The 25160-nt window shown below is 42.7% G+C and overlaps 1 protein-coding gene across 1 annotated transcript; it reads left to right on the forward strand.

Annotated features, from left to right (window-relative positions):
• Positions 1-4437: 4437 nt before the first annotated feature.
• LOC114667690 (hepatic lectin-like) lies at positions 4438-23829 on the forward strand. Its single transcript, XM_028823090.2, has 6 exons — positions 4438-4656; positions 6498-6569; positions 12296-12376; positions 14731-14882; positions 19084-19196; positions 23306-23829. The coding sequence occupies exons 1-6, from the start codon at positions 4455-4457 to the stop codon at positions 23463-23465; spliced, it is 780 nt and encodes a 259-aa protein (XP_028678923.2). The 5' UTR covers positions 4438-4454; the 3' UTR covers positions 23466-23829.
• Positions 23830-25160: the final 1331 nt, after the last annotated feature.

The raw sequence follows: 25160 nt of genomic DNA on the forward strand, positions 1-25160 counted from the left end.
CTGAATCCGAACACAGGGTCACGGGGGTCTGCTGGAGCCAATCCCAGCCAACCCACCGCAGGACACACACAAACACACCTACACACCAAGCACACACTAGGGCCAATTTAGAATCGCCAATCCACCTAACCAGCATGTCTTTGGACTGTGGGAGAAAACCGGAGCGCCCGGAGGAAACCCACACAGACACGGGGAGAACATGCAAACTCCACGCAGGGAGGGCCCGGGAAGTGCACCCAGGTCCCCAGGTCTCCCAACTGCGAGGCAGCAGCGCTACCCACTGCGCCACCGTGCCGCCTGACATTGGATCAAAGTGTCATATCGTCAGTGTTGTCCCAAGAAAAGATATAAAATATTTACAAAAATGTGAGGGGTGGACTCAATTTTGTGAGATACTGTAAGTCATAAAACATTTACCCCAGTAGGCACACAGTTATTTGTATTTCAGTTTTACTATTTTATGTTTTTGTGATTCCTCAGGTTAACAAATGAGCAAATATTTGATTTTTGTAATTGTCTGTCCATACTCCCCTGACCAGTGACAGGAGTGCTGCTCTGAAATGAAGTAAATCTGTCATGGGTGCTCAGGTTGGGTTGCTGCCTCACCATTCCTAACAACTCCATTTTTGTCTTGGTCTTGTCAGGAATATGAGTGGAGTTTCCCAGTCTGCCCCTATGCTTTTCCTTCAGTTACTCTTGTTTTCCCATCATCTCATATATTTATCTCTGCAGCCCAGAGCCTCCACCCAGGAACTCCAAGTAGGTGGGTGCCAACAGAGTCTAGCTGCAGACCCGCAGAGCTATGCCCGGTTACATTATTGTTAAGATTAGGATTGTGGGAGGGTCAGCTTTACCTACTTGAATCTCCAGGCAGGAGGTTCTGGGCTGCCAAGATACCCAACTCTCTTATCCCTAAACATGTGAGTAGTGAGTTAAAGGGGGCACCAGACTGTGCCACCTTTCATTCCCTATATGTCAATTTTATGGCATACAGAGCTTTGACTCCCTGCAAATCTTTAATGGAAATAACAAAATTCAGAAACTGAATGGTTAAACTGACTCTTTTAATAAGAAACTGCCCATAAAACTAGATGAAAAGCCATGTCACCATATGCAGAAGGGTAAATTATTAGTTATGTTACGGTTCTATCTTTCTTCAAAATCATTTGTCGCTTTCACACTGTATACTGTGTTCACAAAACATATTTTTCTGCCAGTTGCAGGTAACAGACCACCATTCAATTCAAATAGGCGCTGTTGGTTTTTGACCTTCTTTGTCCTTCTGCTCTTCATAGTTTCTCTAGCACTTCTCATCACTTCTTTCCTAAACAGTAAGTATTAAAAAATGGTATACAATGTTTTTGTTATGAAACAGAAAAATGATAATATTTACCAGATGAGCTGTTTTACTGTGTGATTTGTGAGTGATGCAAAGTACATACACAAAAGACAACATATGTCCTAGGACATTGGTGTCCAACTCCGGTCCTGGTGGGCCGCAGTGGCTGCAGGTTTTTCATTCTAACCCTTTCCCTAATCATCAATCAGTTTTCGCTGCTAATTAACTCCTTTTCCCTTTCCTTTTAATAGCCCTGTTTTTAAGGATTCAGACCTCTAAATTGATTTGTTCCAAAATCAAACGAGCTGACAGATGACCAGCAAAACTGGAATGTCAAACTTCTGCCAATTTCACTCCAACCAGTTTCTTAATGAGAAGCTGATTCTTGCTGCTAATTAAAGCCATTATTGAATATCATGACTGGTAGCTGCTCTCATTCTGACTCAGCAGACTGTTAATTTTCTGTTTTTTCTAAGACCATCGTCAAGATGTTGTAGTGACCTGAGCAGACCAACATGACAGAGACTTTCTCCTTTATTAATTTTCAGGTGAGCTGGTCATGTGGCGGCTTGCTTTAGGTCTCATTTTTGTTTGGCTGCGCATTAAGGAAAAAGAAACAACTAAGGGTTCTGAGTCACGTCAATTAAAACGAAGGCAAAGCAAGTTAATCAACAGCAAAAATGGCTCACTAATTAAGAAGATGGTTAGAATGAAAACCTGCAGCCACTGCGGCCCACCAGGACCGGTGTAGGACACCCCTGCCCTAGGAGGAAGTGTGGGTCCAGATTGTAAGTGAATGGATGGATACAGTTTCAGATTTTCATTCTTTTTCTTAAAAAAATCACTCCTTCTAGTTTTTAGAATGAAAAAAGAACAAAAGAGGCTGAATGAAAAAGTCATAAAGTATGACCTTCTGGGTAAGTCTTTTTTTGACACAAGCTAATTTTTAAGTTTTAGTTTGTTTTTATATTAAGCTCTTCGCAGAGTGTGGGCTCGGTGCACTTTCACAAGTTTACATTTATAAAACAATGACAGAAATAGTTAAACAATGCCACACTGGCATACATACAATTTACAGTTAGGTCCATAAATATTTGGACAGAGACGACTTTTTTCTCATTTTGGTTCTGTACATCACCACAATGAATTTGAAATGAAACAACTCAGATGCAGTTGAAGTGCAGACTTTCAGCTTTAATTCAGTGGGGTGAACAAAACAATTGCATAAAAATGTGAGGCAACTAAAACATTTTTTGAACACAATCCCTTCATTTCAGGGGCTCAAAGTAATTGGACAAATTAAAGAACTGGAAATCAAATGTTCATTTCTAATACTTGGTTGAAAACCCTTTGCTGGCAATGACAGCCTGAAGTCTTGAATTCATGGACATCACCAGATGTTGGGTTTCCTCCTTTTTAAAGCTCTGCCAGGTCTTCACTGCAGCGGCTTTCAGTTGCTGTTTGTTTGTGGGCCTTTCTGTCTGAAGTTTAGTCTTCAACAAGTGAAATGCCTGCTCAATTGGGTTAAGATCAGGTGACTGACTTGGCCATTCAAGAATTTTCCACTTCTTTGCTTTAATAAACTTCTGGGTTGCTTTGGCTGTATGTTTTGGGTCATTGTCCATCTGTATCATGAATTAATTTGACGTCATTTAGCTGGATTTGAGCAGACAGTACGACTCTGAACACCTCAGAATTCATTCGGCTGCTTCTGTCCTGTGTCACATCATCAATAAACACGAGTGTCCCAGTGCCACTGGCAGCCATGCACACCCAAGCCATCACACTGCCTCCCTCCACCGTGTTTTACAGATGATGTGCTATGCTTTGGATAATGAGCTGTTCCACGCCTTCTCCAGACTTTTTTCTTGCCATCATTCTGGTAGAGGTTGATCTTGGTTTCATCTGTCCAAAGAATGTTTTTCCAGAACTTTGCTGGCTTTTTTTAGATGTTGTTTAGCAAAGTCCAATCTAGCCTTTCTATTCTTGAGGCTTATGAGTGGCTTGCACCTTGCAGTGCACCCTCTGTATTTACTTTCATGCAGTCTTCTCTTTATGGTAGACTTGGATATCGATATGCCCGCCTACCCCCTGGAGAGTGTTGTTCACTTGGTTGGCTGTTGTGAAGGAGTTTATCTTCACCATGGAAATGATTCTGCGATCATCCACCACTGTTATCTTCTGTGGACGTCCAGGTCTTTTTGCGTTGCTGAGTTCACCAGTGCTTGCTTTCTTTCTCAGGATGTACCAAACTGGAAATTTTGCCACTCGTAATATTGGAGCAATTTCTTGGATGGGTTTTTTTTGTTTTAGCAGCTTAAGGATGGCTTCTTTCACCTGCATGGAGAGCTTCTTTGACCACATGTTGTCTGTTCACAGCAAAATCTTCCACATGCAAGCAGCACACCTCAAATCAACTCCAGGCCTTTTATCTGCTTAATTGATAATGACATAACAACGGACTTGTCCACACCTGCCCATGAAATAGCCTTGGAGTCAATTGTCCAATTACTTTTGAGCCCCTGGAATGAAGGGATTGTGTTAAACAAATGCTTTAGTTGCCTCACATTTTTATGCAATCGTTTTGTTAACCCCACTGAATTAAAGCTGAAAGTCTGCACTGAAGACTAAACTTCAGACAGAAAGGCCCACAAACAAACAGCAACTGAAAGCCACTGCAGTAAAGGCCTGGCAGAGCATTAAAAAGGAGGAAACCCAGCATCTGGTGATGTCCATGAGTTCAAGACATCAGGCTGTCATTGCCAGTAAAGGGTTTTCAACCAAGTATTAGAAATGAACATTTTATTTTCAGTTATTTAATTTGTCCAATTACTTTTGAGCCCCTGAAATGAAGGGATTGTGTTAAAAAAATGCTTTAGTTGCCTCACATTTTTATGCAATCGTTTTGTTAACCCCACTGAATTAAAGCTGAAAGTCTGCACTTCAACTGCATCTGAGTTGTTTCATTTAAAATTCATTGTGGTAATGTACAGAACCAAAATTAGAAAAAAGTTGTCTCTGTCCAAATATTTATGGACCTAACTGTATGTTCCATTCATGGCCTCTGGCTGCAAAGGAGACACACTGGATATGACTGCTGTCACAAAGATGCAGGATGGCATGGGCATGTAGAGACAACACAAAACAACGAAGACCTGCAGCTAGTGGGTTGCAGTTTTTTTCTTGGGCAGTCAATTTAGAGAAAAGGTTCTGCTACTCTATGACTTTCTTTGTGTCTTTAGTGAAGAAACTTCAGGACGCCATTGAAAAAGACAGAGGAAATGTCTTCAGCAAGCTGAGTGACTATGAGTCTAACAGTAAGTGTCCGCACGTGTTCCTATAAGTGCATGTAGCTTTGAGAGCTCCCAAACACATGTATGCTGCTGTTATGGAGAGTCTTGCTGCCCCTTGCTGTTGTATAACTAGTTAATACCAATGATGAAACTGAGGCTGGGATGAATTCATTATTATTAACAATTAATTATTAATTCTATTAATTACACTGGCCAACGAGCATTTTGCTACTGGGATTCTTTCACCTGTACTTTAACAAATTTCACTTGCTGACTCCAAATCTGAAAGCCGTTTTTGTCCAGCAGTACGTCCCGTTTTTTAGTTATGATGTGCCAGGTCTTGGACAACTAGGGTGACTGGACGGTAAAAGTCAAGTGTTTCAGCATTTAAGAAATAAGTCTGGTCTCGAGAAAAGTGAAGCCAAAATGAAGGAAGGCATTTTTATTGGTCCTGAAGTCCGTGAACTGATGCTTGACGAGGAGTTCAAAAGGAAATCAGCACCCTCATTCGTGCAGGTTGTCGAGAATTTTCTTGGCAGTCACAGAGCAGAGAATTATGCCGAGCTTGTGGAGAACCTGCTGAAAGCGTATCAGCTTATGGCAGCTAGAATGTCACTGAAGATGCATCTCGACTTTTTTCCACCAAATCTAAGCGATGTCAGCAATGAGTGTGGGGAAAGATTCCATCAAGATATAAAGGTGATGGAAAACCGGTATCAGGAAAATGATGGGTGCATGATGGGTGACTGCTGTTGGTTCTTGCAAGGAGACACTGTAGTACAGGTGCAAAAGCAATTGCCTCAAAAATTTTTGAGCATGCTGACCTCACTTTTATATTGAGTTAAATTGACATAAACTTGTTTTAAAGTATCTTTGGTATTGTCTTCTGGTTTGCTTTCAGAATAAACACATCAAAACAATTTTGGTGGGACAGAGTCCAAACTCCAGATATCGTGTTGAAATATTATATTGATATTGCAAAAGTGTCAAAACAGCAATGATGTGCATCTCAAAAATCTGATGTGCTAGCTTAATTCTGATTTCATGTATGAAATCAGTGTAAAAAACTTAATAAAGAGATGGTCTGAAGTTCCCAGTAGCAAACAAAAAATATTTTTTTGTAGACCAGTGTTAAAGAATGTCCATCCACCCATCCGTTATCCACCGCTTATCTGAGGTCGGGTCGCGGGGGCAGCAGCGTAAGCAGGGAAACCCAGACCTCCCTCTCCCCGGCCACCTCCTCCAGCTCCTCTGGGAGGACCCCGAGGCGTTCCAAAGCCAGCCGGGAGATATAATCCCACCGGCATGTCCTGGGTCTGCCCCATGGCCTTCTCCCAGTGGGGCATGCCTGGAACACCCCCCCCAGGGAGTCATCCAGGGGGCATCCTAACCAGATGCCCGAACCACCTCAACTGACTCCTCTCAATGCGGAGGAGCAGCAACTCTACTCCGAGTCTCTCCCGGATAACTGAACTCCTCACCCTATCTCTAAAGGGAAAGTCCAGCCACCCTGCGGAGAAAACTCATTTTCGGCTGCTTGTATCCGCGGTCTTGCTCTTTCGGTCACTACCCAAAACTTGTGGCCATAGGTGAGGGCAGGAACGTAGATCGACTGGTAAATCGACAGCCTCGCCTTTTGGCTCAGCTCTCTCTTCACTACGACGGACCGTTGCAGAGCCTGCATTACTGCGGATGCCGCACCGATCCGTCTGTCAACCTCCCGCTCCATTCCATAAAGAATGTCCCACACACAATTATTCATGAGCCAAGCTCTGGCAGTTACTAGTCCTTGTTTGGTCATAACAGGCAGGTCTGTCCCTGCAGAGGTCACATCTAAGGCCGTCATGGATTCTTTCTTATTTCAGTTGCAGATCTTATCAAGAACAGCAGTCACTTTAAGAACAGTACTCAGATGACAGTTGAACAGTCCCAGAAAGGTAAGTGAACCTTCATGGGCACTTACTGTATGTTAAAGAAAAAATTAAAGCATCTTAGTAAATCCCATCTGTGTGGAGTGTGCATGTTCTCACAATGTCAGTCTGGACCCCCCCTCCATTCATAAAGATGTGCTAGACAGGTGAAATAGTAACTGTAAATTGTCTGCAGTGTGAGTTTCTGTGGGTATCGCTGTGAGTGGGCTCTGCAATGGCCTGGAACTCTGTGTCGTGATGCCAGATTCAGCATTCTGGATTCAAGTTTCATGCCTGCTTGTGTGGAGTTTGGACTTTTTCTCTGCATGTTTTTTTCCAGGTATGCTAGTTTTCTTCCCACATCTCATAGTTGTGCATGTTAGGTTAATTGGCAAATGTAAATTCGTGGTCATGTATCCGAGTGAACGTCTGATGGACTTGTTGTGACCTATCCAAAACTGATATCAGTGATGGCAATGATAAGTTTTGGCCTCCCACATCCCTCATTCGGGTTAAGTGGGTTTAAGAATAATATGTAATTAGTCATGTTAATCAATAATGTGAAATCTCTTCCCCACCCCAGCAAAGTAGTGTAATGAATCACTTTAATCAGTTATAAGACCCTCATCTCTCACTCCCAATCAACTCAAGTCAAGTCAAGTTGGGGAGCATACGCTGGTAGAGTGTCTTGCCATACCCACTACACGATGAAACAACTCAGGATCCCCCCAGGCAGACACGCGGTCCAGTCCCACCCTCTGGAAATGACTCTCTATCTGCCATGGCCAGGTGTTACGTGGGCAACCCCTTGGCGAGGTCCAGCCACTCTGGTCCCCAGCAATGAGGATCTTGTGAGCAGGATCACCCTCGGGTAATCATGCCACATGGCAGCTGTGACATAATTGACGCTCTCTCACAATGTAGGTAATGTGCCTTGTTCGGGACTCCATGAGCAACACAAAGTCAAACCAGCGGTACCCAAGGATTCTCTGAGGAGACACAGTACTGAAGGAGTCCAGTCTTCATCTCTGGTCACCTGATAGCGTCCATGTCTCGCAACCATATAGCAGCCTTAGCATGACAGCTTCTGTGGTGTAGCGGTTAGAACTGCTGACTTATAATCCAGACGTCGTGAGTTCGAAACCAGTTCCCCCGCAAATGTACTCCTCCCAATGCCAAGGGATATATTAGGGGTTACTGTTGTGAAGATACTGGCTTGGTGGTCTAGCGAAGTGCATATAAAACTGCCACTGCAGGGTCTCAAAAAATGAATTGCACTTTCAGTACTGAACATAGCGGGAAGTCTGATATCAAGCAACACATAGAAACAGCAAAGAACAAGCGTTGCATTGCCTCTACTTCAAAAGAAGCTGGTAAAATAAACTTCTTGATCAAGAAAAACAATGGCTGTAGAAGCTGCAATGGCCTTCCATATTGTCCATCATCATCAGTCATTCAGTTCAAATGAGTGTACCAATGTACTACTACCAACAGTATTTCCCGATTCAAAAATTGCAAGCAAATTTTCAAGTGCTAGGACTAAATGTGCAGCAATAATAAAAAATGTCGTGGCTCCATACACAATTGCAGAGATTGTTAAAGATATAAATATGTCCCTACTTGTATATAATATATTGGTCTGGGTGTGTTGGGGACATAGATACATTTATATATATAGTAATATAGAGAGAGATTTGAAGAGTGTCACGTATTTCTGATTTTATTTCTAATCTTATATCACAGCTTCTGTGGATTCAAAACTCTGCTGCAAGAGTCCTGACACTGACAGCAGCAGCGAGCACATCGCACCCATCCTGCTCCGTCTGCACTGGCTCCCTGTGTCTTACAGAATTGAATATAAAATTCTATTAATAACCTACAAAGATTTAAATGGCCTCACGCCAAACCACATCAGTGACTTTCTAAATCACTCTGCTCCTGTCCGCCCACTAAGGTCCTCTGATTCTGGTAATCTTGTTGTGCCTCACACTAACTTGCACTCTATGGGTGACACGGCCATTAGTCTCCGTAGCACCCAGACTTTGGAATGACATCCAGAAATTAATGAGATCAGTCGACTCCATTCATTCTTTTAAAAAACAACTTAAAACTCATCTATTTAGGAAGACTTTTACTTAACATTCTGCCTTTTCTTTCAGTTTATCTCTCTGTCTAGGTGCTCAGGATAATTTGTGTGTCTGTTATATCACAAATTAGGTTTTTCTTTTAATAATGAATTATTTAACTCTGGTTTATTGTCCTTTATTCAATTTAATGCTTGGTTATCTGTTCCATGGTTCTATTCAGGAAAACATTTGTATCCAATGTTACATAAACCCTGCTGTTTTTTTAACTAAGACTCTGTGAAGCCCCTTGAACATGGGAAAGGCGCTATATAAATAAAATATTTTCTAATCTGGCAACCCTAGTGATGGAAGAGGAGTCTTTTCAAGTCTGGATGCAGATTTGCTTCAGTTTGCTGTTCAGTCTGCAGAGGTCTTGTCAGTTTCTTTGAGTTTCTCTTTGTTTTGTTCAACTTTTTTTCTCTCTGCTGCTCTGCTCTTCCTTTTTCTGTTCAGCGTGCATCCCAAACTTAAAGGCCTCACACCACTGTGACGGTGTGGGTTCTCTTCAGGCTCCCCAACGTCCTGATGGGGGTTCTGAACCCAACACCGTCGATAATATCACTAAGATGAGCTGACAAATGGGGACAAATCTCATATGAAGCCAGCAGATATATTCAAAAAGTGCTTAAGTGCTTTTATTAAAACAATCATCAAAAAAAAAGTGCAGTGTCCAAAGTTCCAATAAATATTCCATAAAACCAGTGTCTTGTGGGGATAAAAATAGTAATCCATAAATAAATCATTTAAAATCCGAGGTTAAAATGTGCAAAAGTTAAAAAGCAGTCTCTCTCCCTCTCGTTATTCTCTGATCCACCTTCGTCACTCTCTCCCCGGCTCATCCAATGCTCCCTCAGCCGATGGAGACCCAACAGCCGCGAGCTCCTTCGGCCAACCTCCATCTTGGCCTCCTTTCGGATGTCACTGCCAGACAGTCGAGGTCGGCTCTCCTTCCTTTATCCTTCACGCACCCGTAGTCACTCCTCGGATCCCTCGGGAGGACACCTGCCTTGCTCACCCCACTCACTCGTACATTCAGTGGGGCGAACTAGCCCCCAGAGCGTATCAGCCTAACGCTCCTTCGCGGGGCCCCAGCTCGTGGTGTCTCCACTTTCCAGGTGGCCAGATCATAACTTCATGCCTGCTGTTTTCTGTCCTTTAACCTCATGCTTTATTTTTTTTTTTTTTCTTCGATTTCCTTCCATTTCTTCCCCTACGATTGATCTACAGTGATCCCTCGCTATATCGCGCTTCGCCTTTCGCGGCTTCACTCCATTGCGGATTTTATATGTAAGCATATTTAAATATATATCGCAGATTTTTTGTTGGTTCGTGGATTTCTGCGGACAATGGGTCTTTTAATTTCTGGTACATGCTTCCTCAGTTGGTTTGCCCAGTTGATTTCATACAAGGGACGCTATTGGCAGATGGCTGAGAAGCTAGATTGCTTACTCTTCTCTCTCTCTCTTGCGCTGACTTTCTCTGATCCTGACGTAGGGGGTGTGAGCAGGGGGGCTGTTCGCACACCTAGACGATACGGACGCTCGTCTAAAAATGCTGAAAGATTATCTTCACGTTGCTATCTTTTGTGCAGCTGCTTCCTGAAACGACATGCTGCATGGTGCTTCGCATACTTAAAATCACGAAGGGCACGTATTGATTTTTGCTTGCTTGTTTTTCTCTGTCTCTCTCTCTCTCTCTATCTCTCCCTGCTCCTGACGGAGGGAGTGTGAGCTGCCGCCTTCAACAGCTTTGTGCCGCGGTGCTTCGCAAAGTCAAACAGCCCTATTGATTTGTTTGCTAGAGATTGTTTTCTCTATCTATGTGACATTCTGTGCTCCTGACACGCACTCCTTTGAAGAGGAAGATATGTTTGCATTCTTTTAATTGTGAGACAGAACTGTCATCTCTGTCTTGTCATGGAGCACAGTTTAAACTTTTGAAAAAGAGACAAATGTTTGTTTGCAGTGTTTGAATAACGTTCCTGTCTCTCTACAACCTCCTGTGTTTCTGCGCAAATCTGTGACCCAAGCATGACAATATAAAAATAACCATATAAACATATGGTTTCTACTTCGCGGATTTTCTTATTTCGCGGGTGGCTCTGGAACGCAACCCCCGCGATGGAGGAGGGATTACTGTATTCCCCTTTTCTCTAGGGTCAATCCGTATACGCACGCACACACACACACACACGGACATCCCCGCGCGCCTCCGTGGGCGCAGCACCTTAATCACACACTGCAGGAAGCCAATGTGGCAATTTAGAAGGACCGCACCCACACGTGCAGGTGCAACTCGCTCCAACCACCTCATTAACTCCCCACGGCCGTGCAATCGTGCCCACGGAGAACGACACGGCTATACGGATTAAAACCTGTTTTTTTTTTCGGAAGCGGTGGACCCGCTATACCACAACCACCTCGAATTAACAATGATTACAAGAATAATCAATAAGTGTTTGCCTTTTGGCGGCACGGTGGCGCAGTGGGTAGCGCTGCTGCCTCGCAGTTGGGAGACCTGGGGACCCGGGTTCACTTCCCGGGTCCTCCCTGAGTGGAGTTTGCATGTTCTCCCCGTGTCTGCGTGGGTTTCCTCCGGGTGCTCCGGTTTCCTCCCGCAGTCCAAAGACATGCAGGTTAGGTGAATTGGCGTTTCTAAATTGTCCCTAGTGTGTGCTTGGTGAGTGGGTGTGTTTGTGTGTGTCCTGCGGTGGGTTGGCACCCTGCCCAGGATTGGTTCCCTGCCTTGTGCCCTGTGTTGGCTGGGATTGGCTCCAGCAGACCCCCGTGACCCTGTGTTCGGATTCAACGGGTTGGAAAATGGATGGATGGATGTTTGCCTTTCTCAGGCTGTTTTTCCATTCGGATTCCTAACTACTCCAGGTCTAATAAATTGTAACAATCTATTTTTTTAAGATTCCAGAAGAATGATATAAAAGGTACAATGTTATATCAGTAAAGATACATAATTCAAATCAATCTATAGCAGGTGTTTAAACATTTACACAAGAGTAGGTTTAAAATAGGTTCTAGAGTCCAGAGTTTAAAGGTTTAAAGAGACTCTATTTAAATAAGGTCAAAAGGTACAGGTTTTCTAATTTCTGTCTGTTTACTCAGGTGTCCTTATTGTTGTTGACAGGTTAATCAGTGTTAGTTTCATGATATTCTATCTAAGGTACAGACTCAATTTTAAATTGTAAACTGCTTAGTTCTTTCTTGTGAGTCTCAACATTAAAATCTTCATATGGTTTATCTTTGATGTCATATACAATGCTGCATTCTGCAGTCTTTGAATTCCACTTATGAGTGGAAGAGGTCAGTGTGAGTGATATGGAGTGATAAATCACACTTAATGCCAAAATCCAGATCCAGTATTCTCATCACCACCATGGTGAAATTAGCTTGTGCACTGTGCCAGTGTACCCTCCTAAGTGGTGGTCTGTTAATCTCAACAGAGATACTGTAAATAAATCTGAATAAGATAAATGTTCTCAATGAACAGGTGCTCTGTTCATCTCAGGAGACTCTGTGTAAGAGTATCAGGTAAAGTGAAAAAGCTTTCAGATTTATTGAACCACTACTCTGAATGAGGAATGTTCACAGCAACTAATCATATGCCTTCCAACAGAAATCACAGATCTCCTGAAGAAATCAATTGAAGCTTGGGCAGCCCTCCAAACTACCTGTGCCAATACAACAGAGAGCTCAGGTGAGGGGAATTATAATTTTATTAATTTTCTTGCTATTACATTTACAACACAAAAGAGCATCACAGATGTGATGTTTGCTCGGAGGATGTTGATGGAGAAGTTTAGAGAAGGCCAGAAGGAGTTGCATTGTGTCTTTGTGGAGCTGGAGAAAGCAGATGACAGGGTGCCTCAAGAGGAGCTGTGGTATTGTATGAGTAAGTCGGGAGTGGCAGAGAAGTACGTAAGAGTTGTATAGTATATGTACGAGTGAAGTGTGACCGTGAGGTCTGCAGTAGGAGTAACAGTGGAGGTGGGATTACATCAGGGATCAGCTCTGAGCCCTTTGTTATTTGCAATGGTGATGGACAGGTTGACAGATGAGATTAGACAAGAGACCCCATGGACTATGATGTTTGCTGATCTGTAGCGATAGTAGGGAGCAGGTTGAGGAGACCCTGGAGAGGAGGAGATCTGCTCTAGAGAGGAGAGGAATGAAGGTCAGTAGGACCACCATGACAAAATACATGTGTGTGAGAGGGAGGTCAGTGGAATGGTGAGGATGCAGGGAGTGGAGTTGGCGAATGTGGATGAGTTTAAATACTTGGGATCAATAGTACAGAGTAATGGGGATTGTGGAAGAGAAGTGAAAAAGAGAGTGCAGGCAGAGTGAAATGGGTGGAGAAGAGTGTCAGGAGTGATTTGTGACAGACGGGTATCAGCAAGAGTGAAAGAGAAGGTCTACAGGATGGTAGTGAGACCAGCTATGTTATATGAGTTAGAGACAGTGGCACAGGAGACAGAGCTGGAGATGGCAGAGTTAAAGATGCTAAGATTTGCATTGGGTGTGACGAGGATGGACAGGATTAGAAATGAGGACATTAGAGGGTCAGCTCAAGTTGGACGGTTGGGAGACAAAGTCAGAGAGGCAAGATTGCATTGGTTTGGACATGTGCAGAGGAGAGATGCTGGGTATATTGGGGGAAGGATGCTAAGGTTAGAGCTGCCAGGTAAGAGGAGAAGAGGAAGGCCTAAGAGGAGGTTTATGGATGTGGTGAGAAAGGACATGCAGGTGATGGGTGTGACAGAACAAGATGACGAGGAGAGAAAGATATGGAAGAAGATGATCCGCTGTGGTGACCCCTAATGAGAGCAGCCAGAAGAAAAAGAAGACAATGTCCTGTTTTGGACAGGAAAGAACAGGGTGGTACCAGAGCTGTGGCCCCATATGGGGTTGATCTTTAAGGAACACATCCTAGCACAGATACTGCAGTTAATGTGAAAGTACTCTTTCTGGATAAGCCTGGCACAGTGGTGCAGTGGTTACCGTCAACATCCTGGGTTTGAATTTGGTCCATGGATGTTGGCTGGGTAGGTTTCCCTGACACATCACAAAAGATGTCAGGTTGGGTTAGTTGACATTTCCAAACTGACTCTTTGTTAGCATGAGCATGTGTGGACCCTGCAGTGGAATTGCACCTTGTCCCAGGTGGGTTCTAGCCTTGCATTTGTTGCTGTCCTGGTAGGTTCAAGCCTTCCTGTGACCCTGAATAAGATTAAGCAAATAATGCTATTGTAGCATTATCCTCCACCAAATTAAAAAATGCTCTAAATTCCGCAAATGCTTCAACATAAAACGTCTGAGAAAATCTAAAGTTGTGGGGGACAAACTACTGAATATGACACCAGCAAGGTCTATTTTCATGGACCACAAAAGAAGTAGAATTATCATTCCTGAGCAGAGAAGAAACAGACAAAGCAAGTCTTCCAAAGAAAAAAAATCAGTGAAACCAAAAAAGCATGACCACTCCTCATATTGGGTTCACATTTTTGAGGAAATTTCAGTGATTAATATTTGCAGATTAAATACCTGTTACTTTATGTTGCTTTATATTGTACTCACAGATACTTTTCCAGTAAAATATGTTTAATTTCTGTAACCCTGACCTTTAGTTAGCTTGTGCAGAACAAGTATTACTATAACAATGTATTTGAACCCTGGTCTTCTCTTCATGTCTTGATACATTCATAGAGAAAGATTCAAGGCAATATAACTGTTAGCAGAACAAAAAAATGGAGAAGGCAGGAACTCTCTATAACACAAGAAGCACAGTTCTAAATATAAAGGCAACATCACAATGGAGGTGGTTAACTATATGTGAACATCACTGACGTCTGTCTGTTGAAAATGACGCAGTAGGTCTGCTAAAGTTTCAAAGCTTACTTGGGATTCTGGGTATTTCCATTTTACTGCATTGTGGAAAGTGATAATAAAGTAGCCATATGCTTCTTGTGCATGTTCTGAGCACAGCAGAACAAAATTTGTCAAATGGTTCTAGATAATCAGAATACTAAAAATGCATAATCCTCTTTTAAGGGTCCTCTGATTCTCCTTGTGATGCTAATTGGCTGGCTGTTAATGAGAGCTGTTACTACTTTGTATTGAAGCCCAAGGACTGGTACAGTTCCAAGAAGTTCTGTGCAAACCGCAAAGCCACATTAGTTGTTATCAACGGTGAAGAAGAGCAGGTGAGTTTCTGACATTATCAGCAGGCTTGCCAGAGTAGAAAAGCCTGCCTGATGGTATTCTCTCACCTTTCTAGTCTCTGTATGTTTCAGGCCTTTTTATGTCACAGATGCAGGAAAAAACCACATCATCTTCAGGGTGAATATTTAGTTTTCAGATTCAATGTTCCTCCCAACTTCCAAACTGGATGCAGGGTATAGAACACGTTATATTTGGCAGTGAATATTTAATCATCTGGGGGCTCATGCATAACGCCGTGCGTAGAATTCGCACTATAACAAGACGTAAGCACAAAAGCAGAAATGTGCTTACGCACAAAAAAATCCAGATGCATAAATCTGTGCGAACGGCAGTTTCCACGTTCTTCCGCTACATAAATCCCGGTCAGCGTGAAAATTAACGCACTTGCATAAACAGGCCTAGGAAAAGCTATATGACACTCCGCCAAAACAAATCAAGCACACTAAATTTTGCTTGAAATCTTTTAGTCTGGGTGGTGCAGTGGTAGCACAGCTGCCTCACAGTTAGGAGACCTGGGTTCACTTCCCAGGTCCTCCCTGTGTGGAGTATGCATGTTCTCTCTGTGTCTGCGTGGGTTTCCTCCCACAGTCCAAGGACATGCATTGGCAATCCCTAATGTGTGCTTGGTGGGTGGGCTGGTGCCCTGCCCGGGATTTGTTCCTGCCTTGCACCCTGTGTTGGCTGGGATTGGCTCCAGCAGACCCTGTGTTAGGATATAGCGGGTTGGGAAATGACTGACTGTTTGTGTTTCCTGATTTTCCTCCTACATAACACTGATGCACATGTTAGATTAATTTTCAAATATAATTGATTGTATGATAATTGATGTAATTAATTGGTAGTTGAAAATTACAGTATACAACCCCAAATCAGAAAAAGTTGGGATGGGATGGAAAATGCAAATACAAATAAATAAGCAGTGATTCTTAAATGTACTTTGACTTTTATTTCATTGCAGACTGTGTGAACCCAAGATACTTCAAGGTTCGTCTGGTCAACTTCATTTCATTTGTTATTATACTTCCATTCCTGCATTTCAGGCCTGCAACATATTCCCAAAAACGTTGGGATGGGGGCAAATTAGGGCCAGTAAAAAAATTAAACAATGATGTGATTTCAAACAGATGATGTCAACAGGTGATTGAAATCATGATTTGGTACAAAAGCAATTTCCACGAAAGGTTGAGTCTTTGAGGAGCAAAGATGAGCAGATGATCTCCAGTTTGTCAACAAATGAGTGAGAAAATGATTGAAATATTTAAAAACAATGTTCCTTAAAGTAAGATTGGAAGGGATTGGCATTTTTCTCTGTCTACAGTGCATAATGAAATGAAATGATTCAAGGAATCTGGAGGAATTTCAGTGCATAAAGGGCAAGGGCACAAGCCTAAGCTGAACACCACTGATCTCCGATCCTTCAGATTGCACTGTATCATCAACAACTGACAGAACCACGTGGGCAAGGCCTGATTACTTTGGCAAAACTTTTGCCAAGCCCAAGAATTTACAAATGCTACTTCAAACTTTACTGTGCAGAAGAGAAGCCTTCTGTTAAGCATGTCCAGAAGCGGCATCAACTCCTCTGGGCTCTGAGACCTCAGGGAAGGACCACAATGCAGTTGGAAACAAACGTGTATTGTGCTCAGACAAATCCGTATTCCAGATTTTTCTGGAAGAAATGGATGCCGTGTGCTCTGGACCAAAGATAAAAAAGACCATACAGACTGTTGTCAGCAACAAGTCCAAAAGCCTGAGTCTGTCATGGCATGGGGTTGTGTCAATGCCCTTGACACTTCAGCGCTGGCAGCATTAATACAGAAAAGTACATTAATATTTTAGATGTCCACACAGTTTTCAACAAAATAATGAAAAGCCATGTTCTGCACACATTACATACAAAGGCATGGCTGCGGAAGAAGAGGATACTGGTACTGGACTGGCCTGCCTCCACTCCTGACTTGTCCCTAATTGAGAATGTGTGGAGAATTTTGAAACACAAAAATGGGACAACAACACCCCTGTAATTATTGCACACCCTAAGGCGTGTTTGCAGGAAGAATGGGACAAAATAACATTCTGAAACGCTTTTAAGTGTTGCGAGAAGGGATGGTGACATTACAAAGTGTGGAATGCTTTACCATCCCAGCTTTTTATGGTATGTGTTTACAGGCCTGAAATACAGGAATGGATGCATGTTAACAAATGAAATGGAGTTGACCAGACAAACCATGAAATATCTTGTGTTCATACTGTCTGCAATGAAATAAAAGTCAGAGTACATTTAACAATCACCTTTCTTGTTTTGCATTTTCAATATTGTCTGAAGTTTTTCTGATTTGGGTTTTTAATTATGTACATTATGTATGTACTGTATGTGAATAAGCTCTGGGGTAGACTGGCAGTCTTTCAAGGGTTGCTTTCTGCCTTGCTCTCAAAACTGGAATGATAAGCTCCTGTATTCACAGCTCTGAATTCAGTTAAGCAGGTTTGATAGTGTAAGAATGGATGCTGTATATCACTGACCCGAAACAAATTGGACACAGGAGGCACGTGTAAAATAAAACAAACTTTATTTTCTTCAGCTGGAGGGCACGTCTTCCCCGTAATTCCTCCAGCCACAACACAGTCCCAAATAAAGCACAGTGCACAGTACACCAAGCACTCTTTTTCTCCTCTCTTTCACCACCACTCCTCCACAGCTTTGTCCGCCTCCACCTGACTCTGGCCGCCGAGTGGTGGTCGCTGGCTCCCTTTTATCAGGCACCCGGAAGTGCTCCAGGTGGTTGATTGCCGACATCCGGCTGCACTTCCGGGTAAGGTGAAACCAGTGCTCAAAAGGGGCCAGCATCTCCTGTTGCAGCACCCCCTGGTGGCACCTGCAGAACCCCACAGAGCCGCACAGAACTCCAACCCCCATGAAGCCCTGGGGGAGTCCGAGGCACTGCTGCAACCCAGGGAGGCTGCCATCTAGCGTCCAGGGGGAGATACTGGGCTTCCCACCCTTGTCCCCCTTGCAGATCTGGTGAAGGGGCGTCCCGGCCAGGCCTGGGCCCCGGCCATCCGTCACAATAGTTTATTTTGTTTTTCTGCTGTCCTGGTAGACAAAGTCTGTGACTAACAAACATCCATCTATCCATCCATTATCCAACCCGCTATATCCTAACTACAGGATCACAGGGGTCTGCTGGAGCCAATCCCAGCCAACACAGGGCGCAAGGCAGGAAACAAACCCCAGGCAGGGCGCCAACCCACCGCAGCTAACATGAACAATATTGTTAAAAACAAATATAAAAATAACATTCAAAAATAGCTGATTTCTACAAAACAAGTCCATGAAATTCACAAATTATTAAACCTAATTATATTGATGGATTATTAAATACTTTGGCCCTACAGTAAATGTGGTGTTGTTATTTTTCTTCTTTTGATTTTTAAAATATAAAGCTTACATTGTTTCTCAACAGAAATATGCTACAGATTTTTTTTTTATTGCCATCCATCCTTTTTCTGTCCTTCTTATCTAGTTTAACACACTTGTGCTTTATTCCAACCAAGACAGCTTTGGGTACCCCTGCTAGTACAGTATATCGTATGGCCACCTTAATGCTCTAATCATTGCAAAGGAACAGACTTGGCAGACCATCACATTAGTAACATCATCAACAGATGACACCTGATTGTGCTCTGTGTAAACAGCTAAATCTCAGATCCTGCATATCAAATCTCAGTACTGTTAAAATGATACAATTTTCAAATTTGGATGTAAGATTTCAAAAGTAGCTCACTATCTTCTTCTTCTTCTTTTGGCTGCTCCCGTTAGGATTTGCCACAGCAGATCCTCTTCTTCCATATCTTCCTGTCCTCGTCATCTTGCTCTGTCACCCCCATCACCTGCATGTCCCCTCTCACCACATCCATAAACCTTCTCTTAGGCCTTCCTCTTCTCCCCTTACTTGACAGCTCTATCCTTAGTACCCTTCACCCAATATACCCAGCAACTCTCCTCTGCACATGTCCAAACCAACGCAATCTCACTTCTCTGACTTTGTCTCCCAGCTGTCCAACTTGATGCTCCATTTTTAGAGACACAAGGGCCACCTCCATACATTATGATCACACTTGACATACTCTCATTTTTCTGTTCACTTCATTTATTACTTTTGTACGTTTTCTTTTTAAAAGGAATTTATCACTAAGCAACATAGCTCCAAGTATTTCTGGATTGGGCTAAGCGACACTGAAGAAGAAGGCGAATTCAAGTGGGAGGATGGAACAAACTTCACAACCACAACAACGTAGGTTTCAGTAGCTGTCACCTCACTCCTTGTCATCAGCAAGTTGATTCAAGTGATTTGGTTACCTCACCAGAATGTATGCGGGTTTTCTTATTTAAACTCACAGTGAAGGTTTTTAGGGAATCTATTCTCCATATATAAAATCCTAAACCTAAAAGTGCGATGATTTTGTGCATCGATTTTATGTAACATTTTTTTGTCATGCTTTAAATTGGGCTTATTTTAAAACCTACATATACAGTTAGGTCCATAAATATTTGGACAGAGACAACTTTTTTTTCATTTTGGTTCTGTACATTACCACAATGAATTTTAAATGAAACAACTCAGATGCAGTTAAAGTGCAGACTTTCAGCTTTAATTCAGTGGGGTGAACAAAACGATTGCATAAAAATGTGAGGCAACTAAAGCATTTTTTTACACAATCCCTTCATTGATTGAAAGGGATATTTGTATTCTAGAAGGTGCAGCTTTCTGTCATGGACTGGTTCGAGTTCCTTGTTCTGTTTAGTTCCTCTTTACTCATATTTTAATTTCAAGCTTTCTGGTTTTCTCAGCATTGTCCTATGAGTATGATATCTGTTCTTATTTGTGTATGTTCTCACTTGCACCTGCTAATCTGCACCTTTTTCTGATTTCTCACTACTAACCTTACCTTCTGTCTTTTAGCTATGGCTCCCCATGAAGGTACAGTTAAGCCAGTGTTCTTCACTATTAGCTGCTCTTCTTTTTTTAAGTCCTGTTAAGCCTCTTGCTCTGAAAGGAAAGCTAGATGTGATGGTTGAAGAGGTGATGAAATGTGGCTTCAGACTGTTCAGTAGCACCAACCACACGTATGGAACTTTCACTTTAGGATTCCTGAGTAAGCCAGATGTGAGCCCGCACCTGCAAAACAGTTTCTTTTTTCTTTTCAATAGACTGCTACATTTATTGTGGAAACTGCATAGCTTTACTAGTGTCTTCTCTGCCTCCTCTTGCTTTACTTTACTAACTATGGCAGTTTACCTTCTAGAAACACTTTCATCATAGACAGGTGTGGCTGCCCTTTTGGGTAAGTCACTTTTTCCTAAACACAGTGACCCACATTAAATCATTTTCGAATCTCTCTTGGCAAGCAAAAGGAAGATTGCCATCTGCTAGCTAATTCTGGTTTACCTTTTACATTGGTATATTAGATAAGTTTGAGAATGTTATGTTATTTTTCATTAGGAGACTAGGTTAAACCAGCTCCTCATTGGAAAGAAACAACCCAACACAAGATTAATTCTGAGCTCCAATAGATAGATAGGAAAGGCACTATATTACTTGTGGTACTGTATTGATCTCTGATAGGGAATTCCCCTTTTCTGCATCAAAACAGAAGATAAAACACACTGTAGAATAGTAAAAAATGTCCTTATGCTGGTGTGCATTTTATAACAGGCTAGGGTGAAGATGGGCTAGGGCGAAGTATGTGGAGTCATTATTTAGTCTAGTGGCACACCACACCATCCTGGAAAGCCATTAGTGAAAAGTGTTTTAATGCATTACATTGTACATTAGAGTATGGCTTCAAATTTTGCATCACCCTCTTTATACCCATGCTTCCTTGGAGTCCAGGGTAGACCTTACAACAGAAGTTGCCTTTCTAAACCATTTATTTAGGATTCCTGGTGTTACTCCCCCAATAAAATGCAGTGTAGAAAAGCATACTCTCCACAATAAACTCTCGAGCAGATTGTCCAGCATGTTAAAGGACTTGAGTATCCTTAAACAGAAGTACCATCTCTCAGACTGTTTGCATACAGTCTTGTTGGTCCATTGCTAGGAAAGAGGAGGGCATTTAATTTATTTTTGATATTATACTTATATATATATATATATATATATATATATATATATAGGTATATACAGTGCATCCGGAAAGTATTCACAGCGCATCACTTTTTCCACATTTTGTTATGTTACAGCCTTATTCCAGAATGGATTCAATTCATTTTTTTCCTCAGAATTCTACACACAACACCCCATAATGACAACGTGAAAAAAGTTTACTTGAGATTTTTGCAAATTTATTAAAAATAAAAAAACTGAGAAAGCACATGTACATAAGTATTCACAGCCTTTGCCATGAAGCTCAAAATTGAGCTCAGGTGCCTCCTGTTTCCCCTGATCATCCTTGAGATGTTTCTGCAGCTTCATTGGAGTCCACCTGTGGTAAATTCAGTTGATTGGACATGATTTGGAAAGGCACACACCTGTCTATATAAGGTCCCACAGTTGACAGTTCATGTCAGAGCACAAACCAAGCATGAAGTCAAAGGAATTGAGGCACAAATCTGGGGAAGGTTACAGAAAAATTTCTGCTGCTTTGAAGGTCCCAATGAGCACAGTGGCCTCCATCATCCGTAAGTGGAAGAAGTTCGAAACCACCAGGATTCTTCCTAGAGCTGGCTGGCCATCTAAACTGAGCGATCGGGGGAGAAGGGCCTTAGTCAGGGAGGTGACCAAGAAGCCGATGGTCACTCTGTCAGAGCTCCAGAGGTCCTCTGTGGAGAGAGGAGAACCTTCCAGAAGGACAACCATCTCTGCAGCAATCCACCAATCAGGCCTGTATGGTAGAGTGGCCAGACGGAAGCCACTCCTTAGTAAAAGGCACATGGCAGCCCGCCTGGAGTTTGCCAAAAGGCACCTGAAGGACTCTCAGACCATGAGAAAGAAAATTCTCTGGTCTGATGAGACAAAGATTGAACTCTTTGGTGTGAATGTCAGGCGTCACGTTTGGAGGAAACTAGGCACCGCTCATCACCAGGCCAACACCATCCCTACAGTGAAGCATGGAGGTGGCAGCATCATGCTGTGGGGATGTTTTTCAGTGGCAGGAACTGGGAGACTAGTCAGGATAAAGGGAAAGATGACTGCAGCAATGTACAGAGACATCCTGGATGAAAACCTGCTCCAGAGCGCTCTTGACCTCAGACTGGGGCGACGGTTCATCTTTCAGCAGGACAACGACCCTAAGCACACAGCCAAGATATCAAAGGAGTGGCTTCAGGACAACTCTGTGAATGTCCTTGAGTGGCCCAGCCAGAGCCCAGACTTGAATCCGATTGAACATCTCTGGAGAGATCTTAAAATGGCTGTGCACCGACGCTTCCCATCCAACCTGATGGAGCTTGAGAGGTGCTGCAAAGAGGAATGGGCGAAACTGGCCAAGGATAGGTGTGCCAAGCTTGTGGCATCATATTCAAAAAGACTTGAGGCTGGAATTGCTGCCAAAGGTGCATTTTCAAAGTATTGAACAAAGGCTGTGAATACTTATGGACATGGGATTTCTCAGTTTTTTTATTTTTAATAAATTTGCAAAAAACTCAAGTAAACTTTTTTCACGTTGTCATTATGGGATGTTGTGTGTAGAATTCTGAGGAAAAAAATGAATTTAATCCATTTTGGGATAAGGCTGTAAAATAACAAAATGTGGAAAAAGTGATGCGCTGTGAATACTTTCCGGATGCACTGTGTATATATATATATATATATATATATATATATATAGTGAAAAGGTGCTATATAGGTGCCCGACCCGACACAGACTGACAATGGAGGCATGTAAAAATTAAACAAAAATTTATTTTCTTCAGCTGTGGGGCACGTCTTCCTCGTGTCCCACAGGCCCTACACAGTCCCTAAAACACACAAAAGAAAAACACTAACACACTCTTCTTCCTCCACTTCTCCCAGGCAGCTTTGTCCTCCTCCTTCTGACACTGGCGCCTCAAGTAGTGGCTGCAAGCTTCTCTTATAGCCCACCCGGAAGTGGTTCAGGTGAAAATTGACCTAATTCAGGCTGTCCTTCCGGGTGTGGCTGCATCACAGCCCACACGGGCTCAGGAAGCCATGCAGCTGCCCCTGGCAGTGACCACGGAGCCCAACAAGACTGATCATCGGTGTTCCACGATTGTGGCCCTGATGCAACCCAGGGGGGCTGCCACCAAGCATTCCAGGGGACGTAGTGTGCAGCCCATGGCTGTTCCCCCAGATTCAGTGCCAAAGGGGCATGTATGTATTATTCAGCTGGAGAAGTTTTACAATCTTATAATGCATTTGTTAATTTTTTTTGTACCTGGTAGGTTCTGGAGGACCGGTCAACCAGATGATTACAATGATAACGAAGACTGCATTGCACGAGATACTGAAAAAGGCACCTGGAATGATGTACCTTGCAATTCCAAGTATTTCTTCATCTGTGAAAAGACATCCCTTTTACTTGATGATATAAACATGCAGTGAACAGCAACATATAATATTTAAGGTTGAACTGTGTTGAAAGTTGAAAGTTAAGGTGACACTTTAGTTTAGGTACTGCAAAATTGCATCTATTATTCATTTACTCTTTTCTAACCTTAACAAAGGCTTCTTTTGGTTTAAATGATATAAGGCATCAGTAAAGTGGTAATTCATCTGTGCAATGTGGCCTACAAAAATAACTTCAATTTGGAATGGTCAGAAATGTCTTAAGTGAGACATATTTCTGATATTACTTACTTGAATCAATGGCTTGTGAATCATTCATATTCATAACTAATCCTACCAGTATATCAAATGTCATTCTGCACACAGATGAATTACCTATTTATTGGTGTTTTATTACCACGCTTATATTAAGTTAAAAAGTGTACTAAAAAGAAAAAAATAAGTCTCTCATACATCATTTGTAAAATAAAAGCGTGGGCGCTTTTCATCAATCAACATTCAAAAAACACTTCTTAAAATCTTAGCAAAAGCGTCCATGCTTTTATTTTACGAGTGATGTATGAGAGACTTAGTTTTTTCTTTTTAGTACACTTTTTAACTTAATATAAGTGTGGTTTTTAAAAAGTATTTTTTATAGAATGTGGCGAACGGCTGAGGGCTGTACCCAGTCGGGACGCCTGGAAGGACCAGGAGATGGACTGCTCCTCCTCCGGACCACGAGAGGGCAGCCGCCCTGGTTGGTATGGGGACCACGGAAAACAGAGCATGGAAGCTCAACCATATAGGGGCCCGTGCTCACTGCCAGGGGGCACCCAGATGCCTGAAAAGCCCTGGACGTCAGCACGGGGGTGCTGGAGAAAGGATTATCAGGGACACCTGGAGTGCTTCCGGGTGCTCAGCCGGCACTTCCGCCACATCAGGAAGTGCCGGCGGAAGTTCATCGGGAAGCACTTGGAGCACATCCGGGTGAACATAAAAGTAGCTCACTACCGTCTACTGGAGTCGGGTGGAAAAGAACAGAGCTCGGTGGAGAGGAGTGGAGGCGGTCGGAGAGAGAGAGGCATTGGAGAAAGAGGCCTGGACTTAAGGGTGCTTGGTGCTGGGGCACTGGGTTGTGTGTGCACTTTTAAATAGTAGTATGTATAATAAATGTGTGTGTGGTTTGAAACCATCAGTGTCTGCCTGTCTGTGTCTGGGCTGCCCTCCATAATATATATATTATAAGTGTCACTAGCCGACACCCGCCGTACCATACGGTGGTGTAAGAACAGGAACAGAAAACGGTGAGAAAGGAATTCAGAAATCAAGAAGAAATAAATACTTCTTGAAAGACACAGTTGTGCATAGGTGTTTTGGTGAAGAAGACAGATAATGAGTCAAAAGATCTAACCGTAGAAAAAGCCACGTACAACTGACCGTGGCTGAAGACTGGTATCAGGCCTGTGCTCTGGTCTTTGGGTATCCGACAGTGCATGTAGAATTTCCAGCCAAGCAGGATTACATGTGAAAGTGATAAATAAATCAGGCTTTCCGAATTTACATACTATGGCCATGGCATCCTGATAGTTTTGTTGCATGTATCTTCGACTTCTTGGAAAAGTGGACGGTAATATGATCACTTTGCCTACACGTACAGTTAGGTCCATAAATATTTGGACAGAGACAACTTTTTTCTCATTTTGGTTCTGTACATTAACACAATGAATTTTAAATGAAACAACTCAGATGCAG

The sequence above is a fragment of the Erpetoichthys calabaricus genome, chromosome 17, assembly GCF_900747795.2.
Source record: "Erpetoichthys calabaricus chromosome 17, fErpCal1.3, whole genome shotgun sequence".
In the NCBI taxonomy this organism is placed as follows: domain Eukaryota; kingdom Metazoa; phylum Chordata; class Cladistia; order Polypteriformes; family Polypteridae; genus Erpetoichthys; species Erpetoichthys calabaricus.

Bases quoted from the DNA above. Each gene is read 5' to 3' on its own strand.
- LOC114667690 (XM_028823090.2), top strand. From the start codon at position 4,455: ATGGCATGGGCATGTAGAGACAACACAAAACAACGAAGACCTGCAGCT. The intron at 6,570-12,295 runs GTAAGTGAACCT...GCCTTCCAACAG, and splicing joins AGTTGAACAGTCCCAGAAAG to AAATCACAGATCTCCTGAAG. The intron at 14,883-19,083 runs GTGAGTTTCTGA...TCTTTTTAAAAG, and splicing joins TCAACGGTGAAGAAGAGCAG to GAATTTATCACTAAGCAACA.